Here is a 17001-nt window from a genome sequence, read left to right as displayed (position 1 = left end):
AGTCTTATATTTAAAAAAAATATTGCCAAATTAATCCCATATTTTAAAAAAACATTAAAAATTTAGTCCCAGAGTTGTAATATTTTTTACAAAGAAATTTATACTGTAACGTTTTTGTAAAATGTGAAATTAATATTAATTATTTCAAAAAGTAAGGACTAATATTGCAAATCTCCCTATATTGTGGGGTCAAAATTATAATGTTCTCCGCAAAATCTATACACATAAAAATAGAAACATAATTAAATAGTTCCTTTGCATTCTTTTTTTTACATAAAAAGGATATTTTACTTTTTGAAAACGGAATTATGGATAAATGTATAAGTTATTTTTATTGAAAAGATATATTTTTGTTTATTATCTTTTTTTAAATTTAATTATAAATATGCGTTGATGTGGTCATGTGAATATTAACGTACTCAAGGGTGATAAAACAATAGCCAAAGCACACTAAAATTAGATTCCAAGATTACCCTTTCTGTATTCTTCCCTGGTACTTATAGGCAGGATTTTTGAAGGTGTAGTTATTAGGGTAACATTGGACGAAATCTCCCTTTCGTCTGTCATTTAATGTTTCTAATGTGGCTGGTGTTTCTAAAACCCTCAGATTCATCCCTCCGGTCACCCCAATTAAATATTTAGATTCATCATTTTCTTCTATATCAGAAAGGCTGCCACCAGTAGAATTGTCGTTTAGGTCAATGTCAATATTATTCTCATTATCAGCGTCGACAGGCGGACTATTTGAGAAAATTATTTTTGTATGGTAAGTATGGGGTGTTATTTTTTATGTTATACGAATTTTTTCTTTTTAATTTGATCGTGTAATTTTTTGAAATGCGAGAATAAAGGAGAATTTTGGCTAATTTTGCTAAAATATTATATTTATTGTGCATGTGACATGTTAATTTGAAATTTTCTGGCTAATTTGTGAAATCTCAGGCATTTGGTGTATCATTTTATGAATTTCTAATCGATTTATGAATTTCAGTCGAGTTTAAACATCAGTTAATGGACCATTTTTTCTAATGGGTCATATTTAAATATGTCAGCGCCAAATTATACAGTCAAATAAAGAAATAATTTCGTACTTCATTGGGGTTCATTCGTCTTTTAAATTTATAAAGCTTAATTTTAATATGAACTTTAATTTGATATTCAATTGCTAAAAATTTGTCGGGACTCATCTAATCGATAATTTATCCCAAAAAAGTAAAAAATATCAATTTTAATAATGTAAGTATTGGGGCGGTAGTTTTGGTCTTGTTGAAATCGATTTTGGCAATTTGATCCTATAATTAAAAATTTCTCACGTTCCTTCCAATAAATTGAAAATTTCTCAAGTTCAGTACCCCACGTGCATTTTTCATCTAATAATTAACGAAAAGTATACAGAAAATGCACGTGACTACTAATGGCTCCATTAATTCTTTGACGGAAAATTCAAGTGAGAACTAAAATTGAGCAAACTTTCTACTTGTAGGATGCAATGTGAGAAAATCATAACAAAAGAGACTAAATTAAAAAACATACTTTTAACAGGTTTTGATGACGTCCCTATCCGAGTTACCGGAGTCTCAAGCTGGGCATCTACTCTTGGTAATTAATGAACCCATCACACATTTTTTCCATATGGCATTCTATCGCAAAAGAGAGACGATTAAGGATAAACCTCGATGATCGATCGTAATCCCAAAAGAGAAGAAATTCTATAATCACTGAAGCCAGCATCAGAAAAGAGTTTTGCCCATTCTTTTTCGTTTCTTTCTCTTCCTCCAACTATAGTCATCATCAACATGTCGAAGAAGAGTTTAGTTTCGACCGATTTATGGTCGCATTTCTGATCGTCTATTACCATGTCGATGATTATCACCTTTCCTTTCTTCTCATCTCTTGTTACTGCTTCTTTACATTTCTTCAGGATCTGGACGCATTTCTCATCGCTCCAATCATGCAATATCCACTAATGACATGAAAGGTTATGTTATGATGGATAGGTTTGAGGTAATATTTGTAAAAAAGAATATTAAATGTTTCTATACTAAAATAGATTGAAATCCATCAGTATTATAAAATATATAACATAATTCAAATTTGGACACAAAGGATTTGAAATTAAAATTATCCAAACAAATATAATTCAAATTTGGATAAAGATGTTTTGTAGCTTTTTGTAGGCAAAATTGTACTTTTGGTTCCACTAGATAGGGTTATTCTCGTTTTTTATTCTATATTTTATGGGATTGACATTTCTTGCTAGTTCCGAAATTCTAAATTTTACAATATTGATCCGACAACATTAAACGTCAACAAATAAATCGTAAACCAAAAATATCCAAATTCTATTTTATCCTCCTATATTTTTCAAAAAAGTATAAAACCCCTAGTATCCTAAAAATATGCCTAAACCCCCCTTCCCGTTTTGGAAAATTCCCTTTTTAGACGCAATTTGACAAAAGTACCTTCGATGCTTTTATAAAATCACCCTCTTTTATTTTTTTTTCATCTTCATATTGTTTTTGTGGTCCTTTTATATTTTTCTCCGGCGTGCCTGAAAAACATTAAAAAAAATTATTTTTTTCAATATACTTATTTAAATATTAAAATTCCACAAGAAAGTATATCTAATTTTTTATAATAAAAATTAAATTAACCACATGACATAAAAAAGTAATATGCTAAAATTTATTTTCTAAATTTAAATATCTATCTGAATAAAAATATTAATAAATTATAACAATTATACATTATTAAGTAATTTAAGTATATTATATTATTTATTATAAAAATGTTTGAAATTATACAATTATTATAGATTTAAATTATCATAATTCTTATATACTATTTATTATATATATATATAAATATAAATTTAAAAAAATTAAAATCAACACCCCACCCCCACCCATTACAAACCCTCCACCACCCACCAGCAAACGCCCCCTCCCCCGTGACCCGCCACTGACCCCTACCTCAACTTGCAGGCCATCACATAAAGTGGCGCACCGTACATTGTCCTCAAATTGAGGAGCGACGTCGACATCGCCACAATCTGTGAGGGGTGCAGGAGGTGGGCGGGGGGTGCAAGGGGTTGGGGGTGGGTGGTGTAGGGTTTCCAAGGGGTGGCGGTGAGATGGGGTGAGGTGGGCAAGGGGGACTTAATTTTTTCTTTTAAATTTATAATTACACATCTAAATAAATAATGTATTAGTCATTATAATTTATTTTTAAATTAATTATATTTATAATAATAATTTAATTTTAAATATTATTTCTAATAAATAATATAGTATATTTGAATAATAATTTAAATTAGTTAATAATATATAGTTGTTATAATTGATTAATATTTATATTTAAATTTAGAAAATAAACTTTAGTATATTAATTTTTTATGTGAGATCAATTTAATTTTTAATTTAAATTATAAGAAATAAAATTTTGACTTTTTTTTGGTATTTTATTATTTAAATAAATATATTGAAGAAAATAATTACTTATTTTTTAGAAGGGAAAAAAATACAAAATAAGAAGCACAAAATATATTTTTAAATAAGAAAAAAGGAAGTTGATTTTATAAGATCAAGAAAGGGGTTTTAATCAAATTGAGTTAAAAAAGAGATCTTTTCTAAAATATGGGGGTGTAGCCTATTTTTAAAAACACATTGAGGTTTTTAATTAGTCTTTTTGTAAAATATAGAGCGGGGGGTAAAATAGAATTTGAACATTTATTTGTCAAATTAATAATATACTGTTGACTAATAATTTTCGTTAAATTTAACGATGTAGGACCGACGGTGTTAAGATTTTGAAACTATAATTGTGTATCCCGTAAAGTGGGGGACCGAAAATCATAATGTTCCTATATAATGGGATCAAAAATACAATTTTATCTTTTTTATATGAAAATGAGTTATTTTGTAATAGTTTTTAGTATAATCAAAATCGTGATAAAATTAATTTTCTAAATTTTTTGTCCGATCTCATAAAAAAAAGCCTAACCAAACATCAACTCACAATTTGAAATAGAATAAAATTGGGGAATTTCTTGAAATAAATTTACTAAGGCTTATCTTTTATATGACTAAGATTATAACGCGACATGCAATCCTTTTGTAGGGTTCGGTTAATTTCTAATAGGCATGACAAATTTGAGACAAGTAATTGGGACAAATATATATATGTTTATCTTTGAGAAATTAGTGATGGTTTCCAAAATCTCTTAAAACAAAATAGTAAAATGAATTAAATGTATGTTATTTGGCGCATTTTTGTCTTTTAATATTCTAGGAAAGCATTCTGGTCCTATATCTTTTTAATTATTGCGATGTTAATTTTTTTGTTTGTCAAATTCACCTCCACCGACAAAAAAAGGGTAAATTTCCTTGAAAAAAGGTCTGAAATTGGTAAATTTTAAAAGTTGTAAAACTAAAATGCTACCTTAGCAAGTTAAAAACAAAAGTGCTGGCAATAGGAACAAAAGTCTTAATTTTAAGATATCATGTGAGACACAAATGTATTTTTCTAGCGAGAAATGTGAATTCCTACCAAAAAATAAAAAATAAGATCACGAAAATTAAAAAAATTCAAAATTAAAATATTACTATAAAAAGTTAAAGGGGCGAAGAGATCGAGTAATTATCTAAGTTATGAGATTAAAAGTGCATTTACGTCTATTGAAATTGCAAACTTTGGATACTGAAAACAGAATTTTGCTTTCCTTTATACATTTATAAGAAATTCAATCTGATCTTTACCAAGTTTGGTGGAAAGCAATGAATTACAAATTATATTCTGTCCATCCGCTCAAGAATGCCTGTAATTTTATTCTCATTTGGAAAAAACCTTTGCTCAGTGCTTATATATAGTAGACGTTCTCTTTCTTTTTTCCCCTTCAAAGATATAAATTTATACCTTCTATTTATAACTGATAAACGAAAAATATGTAAAATAAGAAATATATGTATTTCTGCATACCTTACATAGAACTGCATCTGATGGAGGAATGAACTCGAACATGTCTCCTTCGACGTACTTCAAGTTCCTTGTCCCCTCTAATCCCGCAACAACAGGTGCAAGATCAAGCACCGTACAATGAATTTGTGGGAATCCCTCCGCTATGACCTTGGCCAAAGTTCCAGTGCCTCCGCCAACGTCCACGAGAGAGTCCAAACCCTCAAACACTTGCCTGCAATCTCTGGTAATCACGCCGGCCACCAATGGAGTATCACTTGCCATGACTTGATCAAGCAAATGGCTAAACCTCGGGTTCCGCTCTTTATACTCCCAAAATGACATCCCATTATTAGCTATATGAAATGGTGTGTGGTCCTCAGTATTTTGGAGCCATCTACCTAATTGCCGCCACGGCTCAGTTAGGATTGGATTAAGTCCGCAAATTACAAGGGGCTTCATGCTGAAGGGATGGTCTCCAACCAACAGACGAGAAGTAGACGTAAGCGAATAACCCTCCTCGTAATTAGAGGAATCGATTTTTTCCAATACAAAGAAGCCGGAGTGCACGAGGATTCGCATGAGACGGTACACACAATCGGCTTTTGTTTTGTCGACGCCCGGGAGAGCATCTACCAGTTCAGTGAGGCTCATGGGGCCACCGTGTTGGTGGATAGCGTCGGGGATGCCAAGCTCAGTTGCGCATTTCAGTGACATGGAGTTTGTGTAGCTCAATACATGGTTCCAAATGTGAGCTTGAGCTTCGAGTTTCTCAGAAGATTGCTCTTCGTTAACCCTATCCATCTTTTTTGATCTGTTTAGCTATTGCCTGCTTCAAGATGGATGACTATATATATATATATATATGTGTGATGGGGGATACCCTAATTTCCGGCCCCAATACCAAAAATACCCTTAATGGAGGGTATTTTTGTAATTGTAGAAAAGGATCCGCTCCCCTTCTGCCGGAGTGGATCGACCGACCCACTTCAGAACCCGAAATCAGAACCCAAAAGGCGGATGCAATATAGACCGTCTGATCTGGAACCCAACTGCGTGGATTGCAACACGTAGTCCAAACATTATGACTTATGACCAAACTTTCATTACTATATATTATAAACTACCATAAACTAGAATTTTTTTTGGTGAACTAACATATATATAGTTTAGCAGCAATGGCAGCATATACTTCATTCATATCTATAATTTAACTTATCAACGACCTAAAGGGACTCTTTTCCTAATTTATCCAATTACTCCTTATGCTTATTATTAATTTAAAATACTCTTTATAATGAAATATAATATTACAATATAGTTGATACAAGTTTATAACATATTATAGTTAAAGTATATAATTATAATTAATATGGTTCATAATTAATTCTAATATATTATAATTAAATATTTACTCCAATATGTTTACGAAAAAGTACAAAAAACCCCTTTTAAAAAAATAAAGTGCAATTTATTCCTTATGATTTATAAAAATAATGCAATTTACCTTCCTCCAAATTAAATACTCTTAGTTGAGGTTAAAGACTGAGATTAAAATTTTGAAATTTTCAGTCGAGGTTGAAAGATTAATGTCCAAATTATGGGTTGTAATAATAATCACAAATGAGTATAACGTCTGTCTTTTTGTTAGTGAATAAGAGCATGTTTTGAAAAAATCACTTGTCAACTATTCATTTAAAATAAATTTTGTTTCCATTAGTGAATAATATGTTCCATGTTTCTTTCATTATTGGTTTAATTATATGCAATCTCTTTACATATGTTCATGTTGATTCAAAATCTAACTATGTGCATTTTGACGTTTTAGTCCTTATCTTTTTAAGATAGTAAGAGGTTCTGTAATTTTTTAAGTTTTCATGATTTTGGTTCTTTGGATACGAATTTGCAAATATTTCCAAAAAAAAAGCCTGTGCCCTCTCCATGCATTTTTAATTTAGGGATTTAATTTGTTCCCATTAGTCAATATTATTGACCAAAATTATGAAAAATTAAAAGTTGTAGGATCTATTAATTTACTATCTGAAAAAGAAAAATGACTAAAATATCAAAATGCAGAAGATATAAGACTAAAATTTTGCTTCCATGCTGATAGAAATTGACCAACGTGAACAAAAGCCTAAAATCAAAAAAAGCCTGAGGGAACACATGCTTTTTTTTTTTCTAGCGAAATTTGCAAATTTCAATAATTGAAGGACCAAAAATATAAAACAATAAAAAGTCACAATATTGAAGTATATTAACTTAATAATTTAGTGGAGTCAAGTATTATTTGTATTTTAGTTAGATATGATTCAATTAATGTATGTAGAAGTTATTAATTTAATAATTCAGTGTAACCCAGTATTTTTTGTATTTTAGATAGATAAGACTCAATATATCTGGAAATTATTAATTTAATAATTCAGTGGAGTTAAATATTTTTTGTATTTTAGTGAAATATGACTCAATGTATGTGGAAGTTATTAATTTAATAATTCGGTGGGGTCAAGTACTTTTTGTATTTTAACTAGATATGGCTCAATGTACGTGGAACTTACTAATTTAATAATTTAGTGGAGCGAAGCATTTTTTGTATGTTAGCTAGATTTTAATGTAATAATTCACTGAAGCCAAGCATTTTTTGTATTTAAGCGAGATATGACTCAATTTATGTGGAAATTTTTTATCTAATAATTGTACGAAGCAAAACATTTTTGGTATTCTAGCTGGATAAGACTCAATGTATGTTCTAGTTTTTTAATATAATAATTCAGTGAAGACAAGTATTTTTTGTATTTTAGCGAGATATGACTCAATGTACGTGGAACTTATTAATTTTAATAATTCAATGGAGCCAAGTATTTTAGCTAGACATGACTCAATGTATGTGGAACTTATTAATTTAATAATTCAGTCAAGCGAAGCATTTTAGTATTTTTAGCTAGATATGACTGAATGTATGTGAAAGTTTTTAATTTAATAATTCAGTGGAGCCAAGCATTTTTTTTTTTCTATTTCAGCTAGATATGACACAATGTATATGAAATTTATTAATTTATTAATTCAATGGAGCCAAGCACTTTTAGTATTTTAGAAAGATATGACTCAATGTATGTGGAAGTTTTTAATATAATAATTCAATGTAGCCAAGCATTTTTCGTATTTTAGCTAGATATGACTCAATTAGGGGTGGGCATCGGGTCGGGTAGTTCGGTTCGGGTACCCAGCACGTCAGGTTTGGAAAAAATGAACCCGAACTCGAACCCGACTAGGTCGGGTTCGGGTACCCGACAGTCGGGTTCGGATTTTTTAGCTTAAAAAAATGTACAAGGTTAATTTTTCAAAATGAAAGTAATTCGCTCTATGTAAATCTAAAATATAAGTTATGGACACAAATACTTAAAACTTTACATAAATACCAAAAAAAAAAAAAAGAGTTCAATCACATCTATAAATTATCATTGGTTTTTGTAAATTATTTCAGTAACAACAATAAAGCCAAGGCCTCCTAAATCCTAATGCCTACAGACCGAAAAAGCAACTAGCTCATATCACATTTTCATTCTCGAGTCCTCGACCTGTCAAGCATTAAACGTACAAAGTCATAGTGACATCCTTTAAGTGGCTTATTCGATTGATTTAGCATGCATTTATGTTTATTTCTATAAAGATTTGAATTGAGGGGAAATGTTTGTATTGGTATTTCTCTTATAGAAATTGGGTTAAATATATATAATTTCTTACATTATTGTCCTCTATTTTAAAATTGAAGTCAAAATACAAATTTTTTGTATGTTAAATAAAATGAAAGCCCAATATGCCCTTTTATAGGTAAGCTTCCGCCTAATTTTTCCTCCAAATTTGGGTTAACCGTTTGTTTCAATGGTCAACGTAATGGTGGGTACTTAGGCGGATGAAAATTAAAAAAAATTGGGTAGCAAATCTGGTGATTTAAAAACCTGTGGTACTAAAACTGAAAAAGGGGTATATTTTAGGTATGAAAAAATAAAATTATCCCTTATTTAATATGTAATATTTTTGTGTTTTGATGTTAATTTTTAGTACTAGTTGATAATTATTAGTACAATAGCATTATTTTACTTAATATAACAGTTGTAAGAGAAAATTTCTATTCACATTAATTTTTATCTGTAGAAATCTTAAAAAAAGAAAACGGTTAAATGCAGTTTGCCTTTCTAAATCATTCTTGATTTTGCATTTATCCCTCTAAACTGATAAATATAATATTTTTACCCCTCAATCGGACAAAATTACCCCTCATGTCATGAAAATTATATTATTTGTAATAGATCTTAATATTATATACATTAAATCATCACTAAATTATTTTCTAACTAAAAATAATTTTTAATTAGTGAAGAATTTAAATTAAAAAGCGAACCAAGAAGATATGGTTTATATATAAATATACAACAAATATAATATCCCAAAAAACTTTTGAAAAGAAATTTACAATATATATGTGATGTGCATAAAAATAGGTTGGTCCAAAGAGACCCAAGCAACAAAAATTCCCCCTCCCCCCCCCCCCCCAAAAAAAAAAAAAGATTGGCCAAAAGAAGTGCAGTTAGCCTAAGTCCGAGAGGGCTTCGATCCAAGAAGGCCTCATAGGTCCCCAAAGATGCTTAGAGACTTCGATCGTATTCCTTTCCCATCATGCCAGAGGGTTTTCACTGAACTTGATGTTCTTGAGTGAGAGTTTTCTCTCTTCGCTAATGTCTAATGACATTATTCCTGCAATGCCTTTTTGAGGTTCTTGATTTCTTTTTCGAATTCCTCATAGAAGCTATTGCTATCGACTAGTCCCTGTTGTCTGAAAGACAAAAGAACTTTACCAAATTTTCTCTTATGTTGTACTTTCGGATGAGTTAATTTGGCATTGAATTCACCACTTTTGTTGTGAAAATTTATAGGTATTATCCTATTAAAGGCCTTTTCACTTTGCAACACCTATATCTCATTACCACAATTAGTAGTAAAGATTAACAAAGTCCTTTGATTATCCTGCATATATTTTGCAAATATTTGAATGAAATTGTTACCAAGCAAGATATTGACATTTGTATCATTAAAGTAAATAGGAGGTATTTTTACCCTAAACCAGGGTGATCTAAATGCTCATCCGATCATGATCTTAGCATCTCATATTCCCCTATTGGGTATTAGGATCTTTTGTGAAAATTCCCTTCTTGCAATAACAGGTAAAGTTTTTCTTGCTTCTTTAGGGAAAACTTCAGGTTTTACCATGCAAATCCCCGATCATATAAGCTGCAAAATGCTCTGTCTTACATTGATCATACAACATACCAATAGATATATATATATATAGAAAGGGCCCATCCTATCCTTATGGTAACACCATCAAGACTTAATTCCATTCCGTTACCTTTTCTTCCCAATGGTTTATGATTCGAGGAAACTTAATTCAAAGTCATACTCTCATTTTCTCGTCTTGCAACATCTGCAACTAGAATTTCATAGCCTGCTATTTCTAACATTCTTTCATATCTACCCACAACAGATTGATGCAAATGATATAAGTTATCACAAGGGGAAAGTTTTCATTTTTAGTAATGTCAAATGTAACTTGTATTTCTTCCATCCTTCAGGGTATCTAAGGTTTAAGTTATCTACCTTAATCTCTTGAGGAGTTAAAGTTTTTAATAATTCTTTCTCTTTCCCTTTGTAGCCTATGATCTTATCTTGCGAAAAGGACATTTTGCTATCAAACTCAGTTCTAGAGCTAAGTGTTCGATCTAAAATTGGGTGATCTTTTATAACAGTATCGACACAACCTTTTTTAGGTATTCTAATCGAATATGGTACCATAACCTTAGCAAATTTTTTGAAAATTCTAGGAATTTCAATCTACTATTTCCTAAGAAACAAATTTGAATGATGTGCATTGGAAAGGGCATAAGCTATCTGTAAGTTATAGAATATGGTTTATTACCTTTTTTCATTAGATCTTTCTTTTTAAAATCCTGATGAAGAGTTAAGACTCTACTGAAATCCTGGTCTGCTAGGTTGTATGCAATCCTAGGATGAACATCATATATTAATTTTTTTGCATACACATTACCTTTCATTGCCCCAAGACAAGTAGACAACCATTTCTCAAGTTATTGATTCTTCTATCTATTATTGATAAATGTATTTTTGAATAAATTTCTTCTTTAAAAGTTGCTTTTATTACTACTTAAATAGCTCATTTGTGGATCTTTCATATTACTACTTCTTCTCTAAGCTTACTCAATTCTTCAAGAATTTTTTCTTTACAAATAAGTTGCATTTCCATCACATTACCAGTAAGTTCCATAGGTATAGCAAACTCACTTAAACTTTGTAGATTATGTGATGTTTTCTTTGATTAAGTCCTATCTGGTTTGCGACTCTTCCAATTCCTCTAATCCTAAATCCATCATATGGGTTGAGGTTGTAATTTTGTCGCATGACTCTTTCCATAGTTTTGTTTGACACCGTCATCCTAAAAAAGAATCCTGACAGGCTTTAAGAGGTTTGTAACCTATCTGCCTCGTTATAATTATCCTGACTCAGTTGAAGATCCATCCGAATCAGTGTCTATTTTTTCCTCATATTCATCTGATGGAAGATTTTTGAATTGGTAAAATGGGTACCAAATCGCCATAGTAGACTGCGTTTAGAATGTCATCCATGCCTTCAAATTTTCTCAATTCACCACGCTTCTGCGGGCAATCGGGAGAGATATCTCATCTTTCTCTGCAAGTCCAGCAATTACAATCTTTGAAACTTTTATTAGCTCGGCTATGGGTCCATCTGAAAATTCTCCTTGTAGGAGTTCTTCCTGTGGATCTTGCATTTGTTTGTTTTGATCCTCGGGATGAAGCCCTTCTTGGTCCAATTTTTTTTTGTCCAAATTTTGTATGATCTGGCTTTTGATTTGGACCACCATGATCTTCGTTTGAGAGAGGTTCTTATGAAACTCTTTGGGTAGGAGTTACGATTTTGCTTCTCCTCTTCCTTGGCTCGCTCGATTCTCCTATGATAGTTAAAAAATCATTGTTATCACAACAGAGAGGAGTTCGTTTGATCTTACCCCTCAACTTTTTCATATTTTTCTGGATAGATACTTGGTAATACAAATCCTTTAGTTTATTTTTAAGCAAAGACATTCTTCTTGCAACTGAATCTAGCTGTCCTTCAGATACTTTGTATGAGTGGATCAACATTTTCTCCATGGACTGCATAATTTTGCGAAGAACATTGGATCTGCTACTTTTGTTGCTACTCCACTTTGGAAGAAATACTTGTAAAACCAATAGATATATCTGTCTACTGCACAAATACTTCTTAGTTCAAGGCTGAAGAGAGCTTGTGCATATTCTTTAGCCTTTTCTGCTCTGTTTCCTTCGAAGTAACTATCTTCGATGAAGTGTATCTTAATAAGTTTTCCTAGCCGATCTGCTATCGCGCTTTTTGAGTCCCCGACAAAGATGCTGGCTTTGGTATCTTTTGGGGTATTATCCCATCCAATCTTCACAGATCCCTCCAAACTTAACTCCACAAGTTTTATGAAATTTCCTTGTCGAGTTCTAAGGTAGTTGCTACTATCTTGATGGCTACAACTCATTCATCTTTCAATTTTTAGGTATTCCAAGATTCGATAACATCCAGGTTAAGTATAGCGCCGTATGGCTGCAAGGGCTGAAGCATAGTTCTCGCCTAAGGTGTATTTTCAGGCACTCTTCTTGAATTTCTTCCGGAATTTTCTTTTAGCTTGGTCCCCACGAACGATGGAGTCGCGTTAGCATGGAAATCTGCACTGTCTCTCATTGGATGATCCTATGGAAGATCGTTGAAACATGTTCTTTCCTCCGGCAATGGTAGTGCTGGAGTGATTTCATTGGTTTGAATGTTGACTAAATCCATAATCCCGTGTTGGGAAAAGGATTCCGCCAATTCTTGTAAATGTGATAGATTTGCTCTCGTTATCTTCATTACTTTATATATCTAATGGATGCTATAATCAGATTTTTGCTGATCTTTGATTTTAGAATCTCCGTGGCCTTCCCCTTTCGATGTAGAAGAGGTACTGTTCCAAGTGCGTCCCTAATTCCCTCATGTTTGGATTTTGATGTTTCAAGGCTCTCTCTTTGGTTTCTCTTTAGATCTGTAATTTCTGACTTCACATCTGTAAGATCATTGTGTAGATAGCGAAGGATCTTAAGGATCTCGTCCACCTTTTGGCTCAAGATTTCAATTTTCACAGGTTTATGAATTAACCTATGCCCATAGTTTTGAACCGTCCTTTATATTTCTCTCAGATCTTGGGAGATCTTCAAGTTATCCGACTCGAGTTCTTTCTAGTCAGTTCCGTTAATCATAATTTGTAGAATTATATTAGTGGAAATTACCCCTTCCGTTTCTGTTTGCTAGTAATCTACCATAGACTTCTATTGAATATATGGCTTTCACCGTATTTCTTGGTAGCACCTTCTCGATTTGGTGAATTCTCCACCATTCTTCTTGTTCTTTCTCAATAAGAGGTTCAAGATCCGATTTTATGGCCTTCTTCAGAATTCCTAGGACGAAATTCTTTCTTTATTTTTCCAAGGTTTGGAAATATTCCTGATTGTCAATCGAACCTTGATTCGGTGTTTGGGGATAATTTCCTCCCTCTTTTAGAATTTCCATAAAGAAATACCATTCTTGATTTTTCAGAGTTTGAAAATATTCCCTATTGTAACTCGAACTTTCATTCAGTTTTATTATCTTAAAGTCTCATCCGTTAATGAAAAAATATCTAAATGCAATAGAAACATATATTTTTTCAATAAAACTAAGCTCTGGTACCATTTTTGGCAGAGATGTGCAAAGAATATGCATTAGAATGCATAATAATTGAAAATAGACAGAAATGCCCATTTTAAAGCTAGAAAAGGGTAAAATTGTTCAAAATTCAGTCAAATCCATGCAGAGTACTAAAATTGCGACCTTTTTGAGACTTACGGAACTAAAATTGCCAGTCCTAAAGTTATAGGACCAAGAACGCCACCCTCCTTTAATTACAAGACTAATTTTGCAATTACCCCTTACCATAATATACGAAATACCCATGTGATGGCTATGACTCAACAGCCGTAGCAAAGATGAAAATTTTTATTCTTTTTTGCAATAAAAAAAATTAAATCATATCACAAAAGTCAATTTTTCGTAGCTAATACCCTCTGGCTACAATTTTGTCCATAGCGATGTATTTGCTACGTCAATCTTCCTTATGACAAAAGTTCATACTGAATTCATAGCAAAAAGCCGTTTGCTACGGATTTTAGCCTTTTACTATGATTTCTACATGATAGTTAAAAACTTTTTTCCCCTTATAGTGTGTGCAAAACACTTGTGCCCACCGTTCATTTATTGACAAAAGTTAGGTGGTGAAATTAAATGTGTTGAAGAAGTTAAATGCAATGTTGGGACCATCTTGAAATTCACTTATAGAGAATGGCATAAAGTGTTGGCCCCTATTGCTTATCTCAGATTAAAAATATAATTTTTTCCTTTTTTTTTTCTCATCAAAACTTAATTTTTCCATATATTTAAAATTTACACATTGATTTTTTTTTTCAATAAGAGGAGCTTCAAACACTTGATGCTAGTAATCACATGTATTCAATTTTCTGGTAGTAGGATGCTTTATTAATATTTGTAATTGTTTGCACAGCAATTTAGTTACAACAATCAAACTGTAAACAGAACTAAAAATAGATCTAAGGATATATTTCGATTATAGATCTCAATCCCAAAATAGGATAAATTCTATAACCTTGGAAGCCAGCACCAGAAAAGAGATTTGCCCATTCTTTTTCTTTCCTTTCTTTTCCTCCAAGTAAAGTCATCATAATCATGTCAAATTGGAGTTGAGTTTCAACTGACTCAGTGTTGCTTCTCTCATCATCTACCACCATCTCGATCAGTATCACCTTTCCTCTCTTTCCATTGCTAGTTATTGCTTCTTTACATTTCTTCAGTATCTCAACACTTTTCTCATCGCTCCAATCATGAAGTATCCACTATTGATACAAAAATATTAGCGACCATACTTATATATTTTTCCAAAGTTTGAATTAGTAGAGTGAAGTAATTGCCGTCATGGCACGTCTTTCCTCCCTACATATAATAAATAATTTTTTCACGCTTTAAAATTTGATGTTTAAGTAATTCTTTTGTTTATGTCAGTATTTTCCGTCCAATTCTAGGAGAAGCTTAAAATTGTAAATCAAGAATTTTTGGGAAAACGATCAATGTGAATATTTCCTTGATCTTCTGTACGTATAATTTACTTTTCAGAACTTTTGTGGGAATGTTAGCTGAAATTAAAATTAATTGAGTTATTAAACTTTTAATTATTTTTCTATTAATTTAACTGAAATATTACATGTAAATTACTCGTGATGGGATAAATGGAAATCAAGTAAAAGAACAGAAATAAAGCACAATTTACCCTTTAGAAATATGTGAAATTCATGTGAGCTTACCTTGAGTAAAACTGCATCTGATGGGGGAATGTACTCGAACATATTTCCCTCAATATACTTCAAGTTCTTTGTCCCGTCCATTCCCGCAACAACCGGTGCAAGATCAAGCACTGTACAATGAATTTGTGGGAACGCCTCCGCTATGGCCTTGGCCAAAGTTCCAGTGCCTCCGCCGACGTCAACGAGAGAATCCAAACCCTCAAACACTTGCCTACAATCTCTGGTAATTACATCGGCCACTACTGAAGTATCACTTGCCATGCTTTGATCGAACAAATGACTGAACCCCGGATGCCGCTCTTTCAGCTCCCACAATGACATCCCATTATTAACGGTATGAAACGGTGTGGGGTTGTTAGCATCTTGGAACCATCTACTCCAATGGTGCATTGGATCCAGAAGGATTGGATGAATTTGGGATACATAAGGTTTCATGCTCATGGGATGATCTCCGACCAGAAGACGTGAAGCAGGTGTAAGGGAATAGCCCTCCTCATTAGAGGAATTGATTTTTTCTAATACAAAGAAGCCAGAGTGCACGAGGATTCGCATGAGACGATACATGCAATCGGCTTTGGCTTTGTCGACGCCAGGGAGAGCATCTACCAGTTCAAGGAGGGTCATGGGGCCGCCATGCTTGTGGATGACGTCGGGGATGCCCAGTTCAGTTGCACATTTTAGTGACATAGGGTTTATGCAGTTGAGCATCTGCTTCCAAATCTGAGCTTCGGCCTCAAGTAGCTCAAGAGATTGTTTTTGATTAACCATCTCCATATCTTGGATTCCTGATTGAAGTCTGATGATATATTATAATGGGTTGAGTAGAAAATGCAAGCGATGTATGAATATGTTATGGTTTGTAATATATATATATATATATATATATATACACATAAATACATCTAGTATGTCGTGATTAATTATATGTAGGGATAGTTTGATTTTCCATCCCTAACTTAGGCACTAGTTAAATTAGTTTTACTACCCCATATTGCAATCTCATCAATTTTGGTGTCTGATGTTTCTTAAATTCATCAAAATTTATCCCCTCCATTAATTGATCGTAAAACTAACGGATATATTGTACATGTTTTGGAGGGAGAAACAGTGGATAAAAAGCCAAATTTACAGCCTTACACATGGAAGAGGTTTGAGAGAGTTAATTTAGTGAACTAGTGGAGATAATTATTTTGTAAAAATTATTCTTTAACTTTAGAAAAAAAACTTTAAACATATTTTGAAAAAAACATATCACATTCATTATATTTTTTTTCATATCACAATCATTTATATATTAAAAAATATTGATTATACTAAAAAAATAATGATTATTTTATATTAGTAAATCTTTCTTTCACTATCACGTATTATTATATAAAATATGTTAATAATTAACTTAAAATCATTATTATTGAAAATATTAATGAGTATTTAAATGTAGCTTTAAAAATATATATGATAATATATTTAATATTTTGTAAATGTTGTAAACAAACAAGTTGTATTTTTG

The 17001-nt window shown here is 31.9% G+C and overlaps 2 protein-coding genes across 2 annotated transcripts; both read right to left on the bottom strand.

The window, feature by feature from the left end:
* Window positions 1-1492: 1492 nt before the first annotated feature.
* On the bottom strand, window positions 1493-5802 carry LOC105171974 (trans-resveratrol di-O-methyltransferase). Its single transcript, XM_011093276.2, has 2 exons — window positions 4978-5802; window positions 1493-1963 (listed from the first exon to the last, which is right to left on the bottom strand). Exons 1-2 carry the CDS (start codon window positions 5755-5757, stop codon window positions 1661-1663), a joined length of 1083 nt encoding a protein of 360 aa, XP_011091578.1. The 5' UTR covers window positions 5758-5802; the 3' UTR covers window positions 1493-1660.
* Window positions 5803-14620: 8818 nt separating this feature from the next.
* On the bottom strand, window positions 14621-16332 carry LOC105171975 (putative O-methyltransferase 3). Its single transcript, XM_011093277.3, has 2 exons — window positions 15492-16332; window positions 14621-15026 (listed from the first exon to the last, which is right to left on the bottom strand). The coding sequence occupies exons 1-2, from the start codon at window positions 16263-16265 to the stop codon at window positions 14724-14726; spliced, it is 1077 nt and encodes a 358-aa protein (XP_011091579.1). The 5' UTR covers window positions 16266-16332; the 3' UTR covers window positions 14621-14723.
* Window positions 16333-17001: the final 669 nt, after the last annotated feature.

The sequence above is a fragment of the Sesamum indicum genome, linkage group LG10 (genome assembly GCF_026168435.1).
Source record: "Sesamum indicum cultivar Baizhima isolate 11 linkage group LG10, ASM2616843v1, whole genome shotgun sequence".
NCBI classification, from domain to species: domain Eukaryota; kingdom Viridiplantae; phylum Streptophyta; class Magnoliopsida; order Lamiales; family Pedaliaceae; genus Sesamum; species Sesamum indicum.
The sequence above is the reverse complement of the archived record's forward strand: the minus strand, read 5'-3'. Positions and strand labels throughout refer to the sequence as shown.